This window comes from Copadichromis virginalis, linkage group LG18 (assembly GCF_057382275.1).
Source record: "Copadichromis virginalis isolate Kocher_CV1m ecotype Utaka linkage group LG18, C_Virginalis_male_GT1.1, whole genome shotgun sequence".
In the NCBI taxonomy this organism is placed as follows: Eukaryota; Metazoa; Chordata; class Actinopteri; order Cichliformes; family Cichlidae; genus Copadichromis; species Copadichromis virginalis.
In genome coordinates this window covers 23,367,929-23,383,432 of record NC_140635.1, presented here as the reverse complement: position 1 = coordinate 23,383,432, position 15,504 = coordinate 23,367,929, and the positions used below count along the sequence as shown (strand labels likewise).

The 15,504-nt window shown below is 42.5% G+C and overlaps 2 protein-coding genes across 4 annotated transcripts in view; one reads left to right on the top strand and one right to left on the bottom strand.

Moving 5' to 3' along the window:
• Positions 1 to 208: 208 nt before the first annotated feature.
• btbd2b (BTB (POZ) domain containing 2b) lies at positions 209 to 7,933 on the bottom strand. 3 transcript variants are annotated; one of them, XM_085439505.1, is made up of 11 exons: positions 7,816 to 7,933; positions 6,721 to 6,804; positions 5,748 to 6,268; positions 5,543 to 5,662; positions 4,169 to 4,325; positions 3,846 to 3,951; positions 3,553 to 3,750; positions 3,247 to 3,439; positions 2,684 to 2,771; positions 1,925 to 2,071; positions 209 to 1,282 (listed from the first exon to the last, which is right to left on the bottom strand). In XM_085439505.1, exons 3-11 carry the CDS (start codon positions 6,266 to 6,268, stop codon positions 1,121 to 1,123), a joined length of 1,692 nt encoding a protein of 563 aa, XP_085295631.1. In that variant the 5' UTR covers positions 6,721 to 6,804; positions 7,816 to 7,933; the 3' UTR covers positions 209 to 1,120. The 3 variants fall into 3 exon arrangements, with proteins under 3 accessions (XP_085295631.1, XP_085295632.1, XP_085295630.1); XM_085439506.1 differs by lacking the exon at positions 7,816 to 7,933 and having other exon boundaries at positions 6,721 to 6,935; XM_085439504.1 differs by lacking the exons at positions 6,721 to 6,804; positions 7,816 to 7,933 and having other exon boundaries at positions 5,748 to 6,696.
• Positions 7,934 to 9,868: 1,935 nt separating this feature from the next.
• LOC146687872 (protein unc-13 homolog A) overlaps positions 9,869 to 15,504 on the top strand; it is a 35,010-nt gene continuing 29,374 nt past the window's right edge. Inside the window, exons 1-3 of the mRNA XM_085439507.1 lie at positions 9,869 to 10,233; positions 14,379 to 14,408; positions 14,611 to 14,710. Coding sequence (XP_085295633.1) covers positions 10,212 to 10,233; positions 14,379 to 14,408; positions 14,611 to 14,710 — 152 coding nt within the window. The 5' untranslated portion in view covers positions 9,869 to 10,211. The remainder of the gene's footprint in view (positions 10,234 to 14,378; positions 14,409 to 14,610; positions 14,711 to 15,504) is intronic.

The following is a 15,504-nucleotide window of genomic DNA, read 5'->3' as shown; positions in this document are numbered from 1 at the left end:
CCCCTAACTTTTTTTTTCTCCTTTCTCTGCTTACTTTGAATTTGACTTCAGTAAGTGAGGTCTGGTAGTTAAGAGGATGATATATGTTCTGTCTGTGGTTGCAGGTGAACATTATTTCCTTCAGACTAGGGGAGTCAAATATTTTACACTGTGGGTGAAGATTTTCTCCAGTTCTCTCCATTTTGCAGACAAAATACAAGGACGATAATTGTTTTTTCTTCACTCTTTAATCAATGCGCAATTCAAGTTACATATATAATGTTAATAAATGCCACTTTAATATACAACCCTCTCACTTCCATACAGAGACGGGAAAGCTGTTCCACCCACACTTTTTAAAACAAAGCATAAAAGAAACATATCTGAAGAGTTAGTGTGCATCCATACAACAACCAAATTAACATATGCAAGGCCAAGAAGTGCAAGGTTATCTTGGATATAGGCAACTACCAAGCAAGGACACAAGAAATCACAGATTGTACTGTATGTAGAAACCCAAAAAGTAATCATTCTTACCCCTAACCATATTGTTAAGATTAACATGAAGTTTGGTTCAAATTTACCAAGATTTCATAAAGCCTATGAGGTCTGTCAGTATGTGGAAGTTACAGCTAATGTGGGATTCTAGTCTGTACTAAACAGTGATGAGGATCTTTTCTTGGCAAATCTGATAAACTGTACATTCATACAGTTGAGACTCTCCTCTGTGTTAATGCTGTGGAGCACAGAAAGAGGAATCATACAGTTTAAGCCTTTATCAATCCACAGCAGTGACACTGATACTGTGAATAATCTGAGAGGCTTCTCCTTCCCTCTTGTTTCTAAGTGGAGTCAGTTCCAGTCAATTTCAGAGGCTGGTGTCAATATAACACAATGGGATAAAGGAAAGCCACTGAGAAGGAGAAAGACATCTCAAATGACAAGCTTTGACCCATGTAGTGACCTACAACGCTTCCAGGTTGTTTGCCTTCCCATGTTGCCAACAGTTGTGCGCGATATGGAGGGAGCAGTATGAAGTCTGACAGATTAGTCCCCAGTACAGCTGCTGAGGTGCGGCCCTGCGCTCGCTGGTGTCACGGTTGTCACATTTGATGGAAGATTGTTGCAATGTCTGAGGTGACTATGTGTAGAAGATGACCTCGGGAATCTGTCCGTCCTCTACGGAGGTTCCATTGTTGTTGCCTGCTGCGTAGCAGAAGGTGAAACATGTCTTTGTGCCAGTGGATGACGACTCGTGAGTTACCTTTCGCATTCCCTTAGTGCCATAATGAGAGTCTGGACCCTGTAAGACAGAAAATTAAACTCAGTTTTATTCACATATAGTGCCAAATCACAACAACAGGGAATAAAGAAAAGCCCAACAATCAAACAACTCCCTATGAGCAAGCACCTGGCAACAACGGGAAGGAAAAAACTCCCCTTTAACAGGAAGAAACCAGGCTCAGGGAGGGGCAGCCATCTGCCATGACTGGTTGGGGGTGATGGGAGGGAAAGAGAGGAAAAAACACCAAAGGAGAGAGAGAGCCAGACATTGATAATAACTAATGATTAAATGATTCAGGGTCAGCCCTAATTATATGGTGTGAAGAGCCAATGAATAGAAGATTGTATGGGAAAAATACGCTTTCTCTTTCTAGTCCGTGTCAGCAGTCTGGTTGCAGCATTTTGGATCAACCACTGAAGACTTTTCAAGGAGTTTCTAGGACAGCCTGATAGTAATGAATTGCAGTTGTCCAGCCTAAAAGTAATAAATGCCATACTGAGCAAATGCAGGAAAGCAGTCCTACATATTTGTTATATACGTACAGTGAAGGACATGTCCTGGTCAAAATGTAAAAAATTAAACAAATTAGAAAAATATGCTGAACAGTGCAGTACTTATGCTTTCCTGCTTCAAGTATTAAATGTTTTTGACATTACATACCTTGAGTGTGGCACAGGCAGTGTAGTTGACATTGGGTAGGATCTCCACTGGCTCTTTGAACATGACTCTGAAGGTGTTTGCTGAGCCATCACAGCTGAAGCCTGTGTCGTTCTGCCCCAGCACTGTGTTACTGTCTGTGTGAATGATCTGGAAAATGCATATACCACCTCCATTACAACCAGACAGAAAAGCTTTTCACAATAACTGCTTGTTTACTGTGCTATGAATCAGTTGATGAGGACTTTGCAGTTTTTACCAAATGGTGTGATTTCTTTTCCCGAAGAGAAAACTCCAAGCGGACCAAAATGCATCATTACAAACCACGTGAGACTGTTCGGTCTACTTATTGCCTGAGATGCAATTAACAAAAATAAACATGGGAAGAAGATGATGTGCTCTGAACCAATGGATAAAAGTCTCCAACTCCAAGTGAGGCCTCAGTTCATTCTCTGGCTAGCTGCTACAGTTTGTGCACTGTGCTGCATCCCAGAATATAAAGCATCCCAGGCTACAAGAAGGCATCTAGCTGAACTTGCAGGGTACACCAGGTAGTTGGGTTGGATTGAGGTTTGATCACATTATCACCACCAAAAACTACCCTGGGGTTCCTTTTGAACCAGTTCAAGGGTTCCTCTTTTTCCAAAGGGTCTCTAAAGGGTGCAGATTTTTTGGGCCATACGCAACTGCGATTATCATATTCACACTAAGGAGGAAAACCAACAAGAATATGTTTAGAGAGAAAGGTTTTAAAGACCATACCTGTATGTTGACTTGATAATCTGTGGGTCCGTGTATTGAGCCATATAGCCCAAAACCAACCACGAATATCCTTCTGTTTACAGAGAACCTGTGAATAACAAAAAAACAAAACAAAACAAATATATAGAATATAAACATGTTCCTTCTTTAGTTTTCTAGCCAGTACTGCATGTGATTATAGAAAAAGCTCATCAAACTGAGGCCGTACGACCACTGTTAGTATTATTAGTTACATCCAGGCCTCATTTCAATAAACTTCTTATCATTTTTTTCAAAGAACATGGTGAATTTGATTATACTGTCAATGAGGATGTTGAGTTAATGGCAGTGGATGGAAAAAGTAATTTTTTAAAAAGTCTTTTTTTTTAAATTATGTAGTCTTGACTGATTTTGTATTTTGAAAAATACTTTAATAGTATTTTTAATACTTTCACTCATTCACCTTATTAACCTTTTATTGAATTACTTGTCATATTTATACACGACGCCATATTTTCATATTTTACGTTTTTCGTAAAAAGACAGAATCTATAGTTATGGTTTTAAAAACGCTCCTGACTCACCGTATGCGGTCACTTGTGCCGCTGTAGCCCCAGCGGCTCTCCACCTGACCAAAACGTGTGATGCTGCACTCCTTTCCGCGGAGGCAGCAGCGAGGGCGGTCAATGAAATCTACGTGTGGCTTCGGGTTGACTGTGAAGTGCAGGAAGAGACTCACCACCTCCCGGTCAGTCAGGATACTGGACTGTGCTGGACCTGGAGGGAAAGGGATGCAACCCGAGGACACACATCAAAGACTAAATCACAGTGTGTGTTTATAGGAGAGGGAAATGCTTCTTAAAAAACTGATTAAAAATGTTCCCATCCACCTGCAGCAAACTCTTCGATGGTCATGAGAGGGAACCGGATGAGTGTGAGAGCTTTTCCCAGGACTTTACGCTTGTTTTCGGGCGTTGGCTGCAACTGCTGCCTGTGCGCCTCGGCCTCGGCCCAACGAACTGCAGCACTAAACAAACGCACCTCCCTCACTCCCAGAGTATCTCTCTCCAAAACTGCCACCAGTGTGTCTAGAGAAGAAAAGGATGACAAAAAAATATTACACTGTTACTCTGAAATACAAAACTTGGACACAATGGCGCTCACAATAACAAAGACAAATTACCCAGATCTATGTCTGTGAAGCCTTCAGCGGCAAGCGCGTCTCCAGTGTTCTTGTCAATATTTTCCAAGCAGAGGCTTGCAAGCTGTGGCTCATCAAACAACCGTGCCTGAAATTACAAATTATTTTGAATACACAGATAAGTTAAAGGTTTAAGATGACAGCTGCAATCTGCAAAGGGTTGTAGCGTAGTTTATGCTTAGACATGTGTAACTTGAAGTTCAATAAGATGGACTAAATCGTTAACACATGCTCTGCACAGGAATGCTGAAAATACAGTATCGCACTCAAAAGCCAAAAGGTGGAGCCATTTTTCAAAGGCATACCTGTGTCAGCAGCATGAAAGCATTGTCTGCTCTGAGGTTCTTCTTCAGGAACTCCACACAGTGAGCCTCCAGGGCTGGAACTGCATACTTCTTTGCCGTATAGAGTGTGGTCATCACCGTCTCAGGCCCGATCTGGACTTCATCAGAGTAGAGAAACCTGCAGGAAGATGGCAGATTACACATGTTATTGCATTACAGTTACTGTGCATGTGTATATGCCCTAATATTCAATTACGATTATGAATAGCAGCAGATCAGACACAACATTAACAGCACCTGGCCAATATCTTGCCACCAAACAGCTCTGGCTCACTGCACCTGCTAGCTTACCTTCTTCTAACCTCAACACGTTTATTGACTGAGGTCACATTCCTCCACTGATGCAGTTCTGATGCCTGCTTTAAGCTATTGTCAGTGGGCAGGAGTCTGCACGGCCACTATGACCAGTATTCAATGAGCTGCAATGAACCAATCTATCATAACCAGCAACTACAGCAATTTTTAGATTTATGTGTTTTTGCTCCCCCTTGAGCCTTTGGTTATTCATGACCCTGTCACTAACTCACTGCTTAATCTTATGGGTTCCCAGTTCTGCCAAGGCCTGCTGGAGATGCTCCGACCCACTTTTCTAAACTTAGCAAAAAAAGTAAGGAAATTTGTGTTTAGTTGATAACTTAATTGTTGTAACAATGCTTCTTGGCAAAATCCTTATACCATTGTTACAACAATTAAGTTATCAACTAAACACAAAGTTATCAACTAAACACAAAAAAGCCTGTTTATTTCCACATTTGTAAGGAAGATGCTTTTGTGGGTTGAGCAGCAGAGGTGAGAGTGTGAATATCAGCCAGTGCAGTTGTGCTGGTCACTCTGGCATGAACAGCATGTCCAGGCTGATCCCACAAGGGTTCAGTGGGGTTGAGATCAGGGCTGCAGGCCGGCCATTCAATCCTCTTTACTTCCAAATTCTGGAGGCAGTCTCTGATAAACCCCACTCTGTGGGAGCAAGTGCGGTCATCTTGGAGGATAGAGTTCAGCCCCAGACCAGATTTGGCAAGTTTTCCATCACTGCAATCCACAAATGCATTTTCACAACTTACAATCGTGGCACCACTTAAAGGGAAATAAGAAGGCTCCCCAACGGTATAAGACAAAGAAAGAAATCAAACAAACACAAATGTCCTTACTTTCTGTTCTTTCCAAGAAGCCACAATCAGGTGCTGACCGTCCCCCATAGCCTAACATATCCCAATACCTCACAGGTACCATTGTCAGGTGCACATCCCTGTCATGGGTTTTAATGTTGTGACTGATCGGTATAAAACCACGCCCACTTTAAGGTGAGCGTCGTGTTAAAGACGCTCGGCTCCTTACTTTAGCAAGGCCAGAAAGGCAGCTGGTTCCACATCTGGGAGCTCGATCTCCGTTGACGTGGTCGCCATTCCCCCGTTGAACATGGCATCAAACACTGCGCTGCCCACAGCCAGAACGAACCTGACAGCAGCAGAGACAGAGGCAGGGATAAAGTCGCTTGCAGAGCTGCTTGCAGAGCCTCTTCCCCCCCACTTAATCCTCTTACCTGTGTGCCGGTATCCTTTGAACTCCCATCCCCTTGCCCACTAAAAAATGAACGTCACTGAGCACCTCGTTGTTGAAGAGGAAAGCGAACCTCTCTTTCACGGTGCTCTTCGTTGCCTGCCAGTTGTACACTGGCTCTCGGTACACCAGCACGGAGGCGGCCGCCGGAGTGGCCGTCGGTGCCGCCGCCGGAGAGGCGTTTGACGCCGCGGTGCTTGCCATGTTGGACGCCGGAGAGGCCATTGCTCCGGCTGCCGCAGCACCTGCCGCAACGGGCTGCTGCAGGGAGTTCTGCGCAGTCGGTTGAGTTCCGGTCGAAACACCGTTGCCGTCTCCCCCTCCAGGCCCAAGCTGCGGGTTGGGCCGCCTCGCGGCTCCCTGCGGCCCCCCAGCTGCACCGACCCCTCCGCCGTTGGATGCGGGCATGGAGAAAACACTGTTGCTGGGTTGGCTGTTTCCCAAAGGACCCGGACCAGAGAAACTGAGGCAAGGAGGCCTGCCGCTGTTGTCTCCAGTAGCCATCTTGAACCCAGAGTAGGCGTAAACAACACACTTCCTCTGTTTATTTATTTCTAGCAGGCTCAACAGTCACATCTGCTTTTTGCTACCCCCTAGCGTTTATCACAAGTATTGCAAGCTATAATCTGCACCAGTGGGTATTTTTATTGTTTGCGTAATACCTCTTTAAACCCCCACCCCACACTTGATTAAAAGCTATTTATTCAGTAATCAGCAGTGGAGAACAATGGGAAAAGGCGTTAAAGGCTTTTTACACTCAAGCGTGATACAAGAAACAAAACAGTGCACAACCATGCAACTAAAAGTAGTACAGAAAATGATCTGAGAGAAAACAATATTATACTATACTTGTGAGAAGAATGTGGAATATTTTGTAAGTTAATATCGTAGCTGCCCAAGCAATTTATTTCTAAACAAGCCAACAGACAGTAGTGTGCAAAATCCTTGAGCCACACCTTATTTCTTTATATTTTGCTTCCAAGCGGCCAGACTTTCTTATACCTGGCCATTTTCAAAAGAATGCTGAATGTTGAATGAATCTGCAAACAAGGCAAAAGATAACACAGTTTGACAGGCATAAAATAGAATTTTTGCAGTGATTAGGTAATTCCAAAAGAGCTATTAGCTGAAACCTTGGCATATCTGAGCACGGTGTACAGTGTGTCCTTAAAAAAACTGAAGATATAGGGCAAGTGGAGGAGAAAAGACAAAAGAAGACGTGGCAGGCTTAAAAACAATTTATATATATATATATATATATATATATATATATATATATATATATATTTATATTTATATATATATATACTGTATATATATATATACAGTATATATATATATATATATATATATATATATATATATATATATATATATATATATATATATTTATATTTATATATATATATATATATACAGTATATATATATATATATACAGTATATATATATATATACTGTATATATATATATACAGTATATATATATATATATATATATATATATATATATATATATATATAAAACTTAACACCCAGCACGCCCCTGCGGGCGGTTTATCCTTCAAGCTCGTATGAAAGTGATCTCAAACACACCGACAACACAGTGAACGCATACCTGGATAAAGAAAAACACACAATAGAACACTATCAGTCATTGACTGGCCTCCCCAGAGTCAGACGTCAACACTATTGAAGCAGTGTGGGATCATGATGAAAGAGAAAGGAACAAAAGGCAGCCAGAGTTTATATTTTGTAATATGGATCCACTTATATGTCTTTTTAACCTGACAGATTTTATATCACGTGCATGTGCACCAATAATAATTAATTTTCACAAGACTCAAAATAATGATGATAATCGCTTTTTTGGATATTTGCTTCATGAGCAGCTGTTCAGACCACAACATTTTTTATCACCTTTAACTATTTCATGTATATACTCTTGCACACATTAGCTGTCACTTGGCACTGTCTATATTTCATCTTACTGTTTCTTAGTGTGACTCAACTGAGTCTATGTTTTGCAGTCTTTGCATTTCACCACTTTTACCATCTGCCTTGCTTGTCATCCTTTGACAAACCCCTGAGATGCATGTTTGATAGCGCCTATTCCACAGCAAAGCCCTTTTTTCTGTCTCCATCTCCATTGTGACACTTTCTTTGTCGGTCTGGCAAAAAACAAAACAAAAAAAGAGATTATAGCCAATGTTGTAGTGCTTTATCCACCTATAACACACATTTACAAATTTGAATGTGCTTGAATGTGTGCTGGGCTTGTTCTCATGGATGCACAGGGGTGGACTAATGAAACTCTAGTCAAAGAGTACGACACTGTACCTGAATAGTCCTGAAACTGTAGAAAGACTTCGTGGGAATGTTAGAACAGATGCTTTGGATGTTGACCTATGCTTGCAGTAATAACAAAACGCTTTTGAAAGAGTTGCATCTGAACAAACCACAGGACCACAGGAACCATGTACTGGTTTGGTGTTGGGCTCTTTGACAGTGGCGGAGGGTTGATGATTTAGTCTTGTCTTGCATCAACAGGACCTGGGCACCTTGTAGTCATTGAGTTGACCGTGAACTCCTCTGTACACCAAAGTATTCTAGAGTCAAATGTTAGGCCATCTGTCTGACAGCGAAAGCTTGGCTTAAACTGGACCAGGAATGTGATCCCAGGGAGGCACAGCAGCAAATCTACAATAGAATGGCTGAAAATAAAAAACATTTTGTAATGGCTCAGTCAAAATCCAGACCTCAACCTGACTGAAAACCTGCAGTGGGATGTTAAGAGCACTATCAAATTCCTGCAAACGTCAACGAACCGCAACAACGCCGTAAAGAAGAGTGGGCCAAGTTTCCTCCACAAGGATGGGAGAGACTGATAGAGTCATACAGACAATGATTACTCCAAGTTATTGCTTCTAAAAGGCTTCTATGAGGCTTCTATGTTGTTGGAATTAAATAATTTGCTGTGCCTCAATAATGGTATGCTTTTTATTAATAATAAGTGTTATAAAGTTATATAGTGTAGTATTAAGTGGACGCAGCCCTGAAAAATAAAGGCATGAGACCATGTGTCCTTGGGGAGTAGAAAGCTGCAGACTCTCACTCACACTTGCCTTGGAAAATGTAGATAAGAGGGGACCATCTCTAGTGGAAAGTTACTGAGACACTGTTGTTTAGACTAGAATGGTAGTATAATAGTAGTAGCTTCTGTAATAAAACTGTTAGGGGCACACCAGCATTTTGAGATCCACGGCAGCGTGTCATGCAGGACGCATCTCCCTTCTAGAAGTAATGTGAAAGAGTAATAAAGTGTTAAATGGTCTACTGAGCAGTGTTTTGTCTTCCATCGGATGCCTCTGAGGAATCAAAAGAACTCGGTGTAGTGTTGATATTTACAGTGTGCATAGATTCTCACAACCTGCTTCTTCTTTCTTTAAATATTGATGTTATTGTTGATCATCTCAGGTAGTATTTAGCTAACTTACAGACTAGATAATTTTTTAGTACTTCCTGATGTGTAAAAGCTTAGGTTGGATAGGGTGCACTTTCTTTTTTTACCATGAGGGTACGAAGTTCTGTGGACAAGTGGATGACCTCCTGAATATTTTCAGCGGATACTGGAGTGATGCTTTTTGGGGGCTGCACTAACTGACAGTTATACAGTAAAACTCTATTTTCAGACTGATTTCTGAACATGATAGTGGATCTGCTGTGAAACCCCTATCAACACACCGAAAAGAGGGCTAAGTTAAAGGGTTAAGTGCTATTGGATGGGATTAGATTATTTACTTCATCACTGGGTGTATTTTCCATATGCATGACTTAAAAAGAAGAAGAAGAAAAAAAGACCACGGATGCTAACTTGCTAAATGAAAGCGCCACCTGATGTTGATGTTACCACCTGATCCAGCCTTGGATGTGAACTGAGAAAAATACTGGACAACTTTCTCTCTGAAGCAGTGAATGGAAATTCCTGGTCGCCATATTGTTCATTGAGTACATTACATCAGCCAAAACGATATTATTAATTACCCCACCTTCCCGCCTCCCCTTCTGGCTGCTACTCATCACCCGTGACGTCAGGGCGGCACGGCGCGGGGGAGCTGTCCTCGCGCGGAGGGTGCTGCTGCTGAAACAAGATGGCTGTGCGCGCAGGAGGAGCAGCGGCGGCGGAGGAGAGCTGAGGCAATGCAGAGGAGGGGGGGGCGAGGAATTTACTTCTGTGTGTCTTTCTTGTCCTGCCAAAAGAGCAACAGCCCCGCAGAGGAGGAGACGACACGCTTCCGAGATGGTGCTGATTTGTTTCCGTTACCTTTTACGGTGACGGTTTTTAACGGGGCTTTTTTATTTTTATTTTTTTTAAACGGACTGACTGACCAAACAAATCACGGAGTCTGAGTAGAGGACAGCCGGGGACGCTCAACACCGCTACCAGAGATGTCCCTGCTGTGTGTGGGAGGTAAGAGGGGAAATGAAAGAGGCCGTGAAAGCCTGCCTGTTTCATGTTATTGAAGTATCACTAACTGCACCAGCTGTCTGACAGAGCCTGCGGGCTATCAGCTCCCAGCAAAAGTGTGTATGTGTATGCGTGTGTGTGTCCCGAGCTATTGTGCTGAATAGTCATTAAATCTCAGAGCAGAAACAGCCCGTTTATTGCGTGGGGAACACCACTGGGATACTTTCAGCAGCACCGTGTGTGTTTGTTCAGCGCTGTCTGTGCTCACGTGTGTCTGACATGAAAAAAGAGCAGTTGTGACTGTTTGTAGTAGAAAGCATGAACGGGCTCTTTGACTTTCTGTAAGCCCGGGGAGAACCGCTGCATCTTCTCCCGGCTCGCACTGTTGCGGTTGCCCGGTGTAAGCCTCCGTGTGTGTCATCCACTTCATTCATTCATGCGTGGGCAGTCCAAAGAGGAGGAGGAGGAGGAGGACGAGGAAAAGCCCCTGCCGCTGCCGCACCCCTCGCCTCCTCCTCCTCCGTTCACCGTGAGGGAATACTGGCTGTAGTCTGGAGGTGCGCGTCACTTCTGCGCGTTTTCCCTCAAGCGATGCGTCACCTCCTCCCACCAGACTCCCCGAAAGCACCTGATGCTGATACTGTTGCCTCTCCGCGCGATGAATAAGCATCTGCTGTGATTGCTCATAAGCTGGAACCTCCAGCTTCACATCCAGGGCGCGGTGAACGCACACGAGGAGAGGATGAGAGAGGCGGGGGGAGATTTTACAGCGAGACACGCGGTTGTTCTCAAGTGCGTTTTTGGCATAATTTGATGATAGATTGGGGCTGAATCAGCAAAAACTTGCCACCTCAAAAAACCCAAAACTGTTTAAAAACTGTAGTCAATAGATGGAATTTAAGCAAAATTGGTGTTGAATAGCAAGTTGTCCTCTAAGAAAGTTCCAGCCAGGGCTCTCAGTGTCTTGTAATTATTCATCTACATTGCTCTGGTCTTTAAGATGCCATGAAACATGAAATGAAACTGAAGCTTTCAGTTTAAAGTCATTCCATAATAATTTAATGGGTACCTGCTTTCTCCTTTTTACATAACTTAAAGGTGACGTTTAAAGAAAGCCTAGATGAGCCTACATGCACAAGTGCACTACTGAATATTTGTAATTTTTACTTGACTATTGACTTTTATATCAATTCTCTAAAGCTGTGACTAATACAGCCTCTAAAACAGATCAAGGGTTGGGCTGTAGTGTAGACATACAGTGTAGGTGAGCTCTAGGCAGCTGTCAAATGTGTGTTAGTGGCAGCATAAAGACAAAAGAGAAGTTAAGTGGTTCGTGAAGTCACCTTTGATATGGCAGGCCCATTATGGATGCCAGCCCACCACATCTTGTCCCACCGGGTCCACCCACTGAGTGTTCCTGCTCTGAGTCAGTCCCAAGTGTCATTAAGACGCTGAGCGTTATTCATTCATAAACACTGGCTGCGGCTGTCAGTGTTGTAGTCTACGAGACTTGGCAGCGGGCCCTTTTTCTATTCCGCTTACATCATTCATGCTTACCTGACTGGAGCTATTTCTGGCCTCCACAGTACTTCATGCCTCTCAAATAGGCAGCATTTCTTTGGCGCATCTGCCGACCAAGCAGAATTCAGACACTGATACAGATTAACTCTGAAAAACTTGGCTTCTTTTCCAGCAGATAGCCCACATACTGTACTCTGAAGTCCACTTATTCTCCCTGTCCTCTCGATTTGGACACTAAATCAGGGACTGACACTATCAGCAACTGCAGGGGCTGCTGCAGATCTCATGTATATGTGATGCTTCAGTATAAAGCACTGTCTGTCTGAGTCATGTCATCCCTCGTTTCTGTCACTGGATGGCTGAACTCAGCTCACATGATGAAAACTGCTGGCATATCAGAGATACATACCAAAAAATAAATAAATAAATAAATAAAAAATGTATTTATTGTGGTGACAGCTGAGTTGGCGTGCAGCTGTGATGAAATGTTGTTTGCAGAGTATTTCTCATCATAACGCTCACTGTCAGAGAGATTTATGATTGCATGCTATCATTAAGCTTTAGCTTTCTGCCACTGAAACTCCAATTCACTTTTTATTGATCCTTCTTTTACATACTGCTGCTTTTCCAGGGCCGTGTTAGTGTTGACATTAAAACACAGCAGGAGGCAGGCTCTGATGGGGTCTTCCCAAACAATGTGAAGATGTAACATTGAATCAAAAATTTCATTTTCGGTTGTCTTTTACAGACATCAAAAGGAAGCAGAGTGTCAGGGCAAAACAAAAAAAAAATCAATGTTATTGCAAATATGATAACCCATTGTTTGGATATTTATTTGTGTTTAGCAATAAGAATGGTGGTGGATCTTAACATTACTCTCATTGCTGCAGGTGTGTGCGAGCAAGCGTACACACCTGCTGATGTAACAGCGTGCCACTTGAGTTTTTGTGTGCGGCACGAAAGAAGCGAGAAATAGAAACATACAAAAAAAATAAATAAATGAAAGTGCTCTGCTGACTCAGAGCAGTTTTTATTTTATGGTGGTTGGTTTCTGTGTGGACAAGCCTGTGGAGAGTATTGTGAAGTAATTTGTGAATTGGTGTTAAAATAGTTTTTGTTTTAAAGATCTGGTTGCATAATCTAGCGAGGCGTTTTATTAACATGTGCACACACATGTAGTGTGGGGATCTGCATGGAGGAGAGCGAGTGGGTAGTGGAGCATTAAAAATGTATGGGCGTTACGTCAGGGCTGGTAAAAAGGTGCTGCAGAGAGAGAGAGAGAGAGAGAGAGAGGAGAGCCTGGGCTTTAACTGTATACTGAAAAATCACACGTGGTGAAGGTGGAAATGTTCCCTTTGAAAGCTCGTACAATAAACCACAATCAAGCCATATAACTGAGCTCCTGCATTATGTTAAGGACTTCATAATTAAATCACTTGCTTTATATGTGCACTGTGTCTGCTACTGGGGAATTAATAAAATTGAATAAACACAATTAATAAAATTCTAGTTTGGGTTTCAGTTTAACCCTTTCCACCCTGCAAGTCCCTGTATCAGGACCATATACAAGCCCATTTTACCTAACACTCACACTCCAATTGATGCACCAGGGGTAGCTTGTGGTTCAGTATTTTGCCCAAGGGTATTTGGACGTGCAGACTAGAGAAGCTGGGCATAGAACCACCATCCTTCTGATTAGTAGACGACCCGCTCTGTCTCCTGAGCCACAGCTATCATTGGGCAACACAGTGTTTTTAGTGAACACACCTTACTGATTTAACTTGACTCAGAAGCAACACCGTCGTGCTTGATTTCTGTCGCATCAGATTCTGTAGAGTTGCAGCTCAGCAACAAAAGCACTGCCTTTTAGGCTGAAGTAAAATTCTTAGAGCAGAAAAGTAGTGAAAATAAAAACAACAAAGTAAAACTAAATGGGAAAGGAATTAAAAATGACTTACTAAATGTATTTAAAAAATTGATAGAATATCATTTGTCTGAGGCTGCTCATTGTTGTGTAATTGGAAAGCTCATTAAGTGTTTTCTGCATGTGTTCTTTCTCAGACTAAAAGGAACTGAAATTAATAGGATGCATTTTATGGGTTAATATGCTGTAGTGTTACTGCTCTAACCCATGAACTAAAATGAGACTGACATCTGAGCTCTATCCCGTCCGTGTATTAGCATGTAGATGCGTTGTATTTGCCGTTTCTGTATCCCACACTGATGAAACTCAGCAGGACACCCGTGTTTTTCATTGCCAACTCGGCTGGAACTTATAAGCACCGAGTTCAAGTCTGGATCATTAAAATTTAGCTTCCCTGAGTCAAGACTTGAGCTATTTGTGTAAAATGTGGATGTTTGCTGTGCAGTCGTCACCAATTCCATCTGATTGGAAAGTATGCGAGGCTATTTTTTTCTTAATCTAATAATGCGATTAATTTATGCAGTAATTTGTTGTGATTTCATGTTATGTGTGTTTTACTAAAACTCACACTGTCATTTCTTGTGCATCGCAAGCATCCCCGTGTTGTCCGATTTCAGTGCAAAAGCTAAAAACAGAAGACACATTAGCATGGCAACAGATGGTGTTCCTGTGTGTCACTGTGTCCCTCTCTGTGTTTTCACAGTGAAGAAAGCCAAGCTGGATGGACCCCAAGGTAAGACCTGGGATCCTGGAAGTAACATGAGGTGCAGGGGCAGAGATATAAGTCTTTAAAAAGACTGAGCACACATTGTAAAGTCAAAGAATAGAGGGACAGGAAATCTGTTATTGTGTAGGAATACAGTTGAAGAGAGGGAGACTACCTTATTGTTTTCCATTTTAAAACACCTATTTCTTCTTCCCTTTCTCCTCAACAGAGAAGTTCAACACTTACGTGACTCTAAAAGTACAAAATGTGAAGAGCACAACCATCGCTGTCAGGGGCAACCTGCCCAGCTGGGAGCAAGACTTCATGTTGTGAGTCCTTTGTCATCTTCTGACAAAGCTTCCTCTCTTTCTCCTTCTGTACTCTCCTCTCTCTAACTGCATTCTCTTTCCATCCTCCCATCACACTCTCAACTCCAGCTACTTGAGTGCTTTCATGATGTTTTTCTTTTTTAATCTCAGCTTTTCTCCGGCCCTCTCCAGTTTTTCAGTCCATCCCAAGTGCCCTTTATCCCTGTATTGTTTCAAATATCTCTTCCTCTCTGCCTACAACTGCCTCATGCTCTTTTTCATCTGCTCTCCCTCGATACTTCTGCCCATCTCATCCTTATTCTCAACCTTGGCTCCTTCCCAGCCCCTCTCTCCTCTCCTCTTCTCTGTCATTTCCTCTAAACACAAATCCTTGTTATTCATTTTTTCAGCCTCTCCTCCTCATCCTCTCTGTATTTTATAGTCACCCCAGCACCCCTCATATTCACAGCTTGCTTTAACAATCTTTATTCACTTTAAAATTAGTTTGTTTTGTCTTATTTTACTTAGGATGTAATTGGTGGTTTCAGCCAATAAAATATTACACAACACTGAGTATTTTTCATATAGAGTGATCCAGTGTGGTACTGACAGAGTGGCAGCATATGGGTGATAAATGGTGAGAATCACTTAGCATGTGGGATGCAGCAGGCAGGATTACTGCGGCGTCCTGTGCATCTGTATGATGGTCGGAGGCGTTGAGTGGTGTGCTGGGGTTGCATCAGTGAAGCTGCGTTATGTAATGTTTGGGCTGCAGAGAGCGCCTCATGCCCCCACTCAAACCGTCTTTAAATGAC

Bases quoted from the DNA above. Each gene is read 5' to 3' on its own strand.
- btbd2b (XM_085439505.1), bottom strand. From the start codon at position 6,268: ATGGCTACTGGAGACAACAGCGGCAGGCCTCCTTGCCTCAGTTTCTCT. The intron at 2,772-3,246 runs GTGAGTCAGGAG...TGTTATTCACAG, and splicing joins GGCACAAGTGACCGCATACG to GTTCTCTGTAAACAGAAGGA. The intron at 1,283-1,924 runs GTATGTAATGTC...TCTGTCTTACAG, and splicing joins CTGCCTGTGCCACACTCAAG to GGTCCAGACTCTCATTATGG.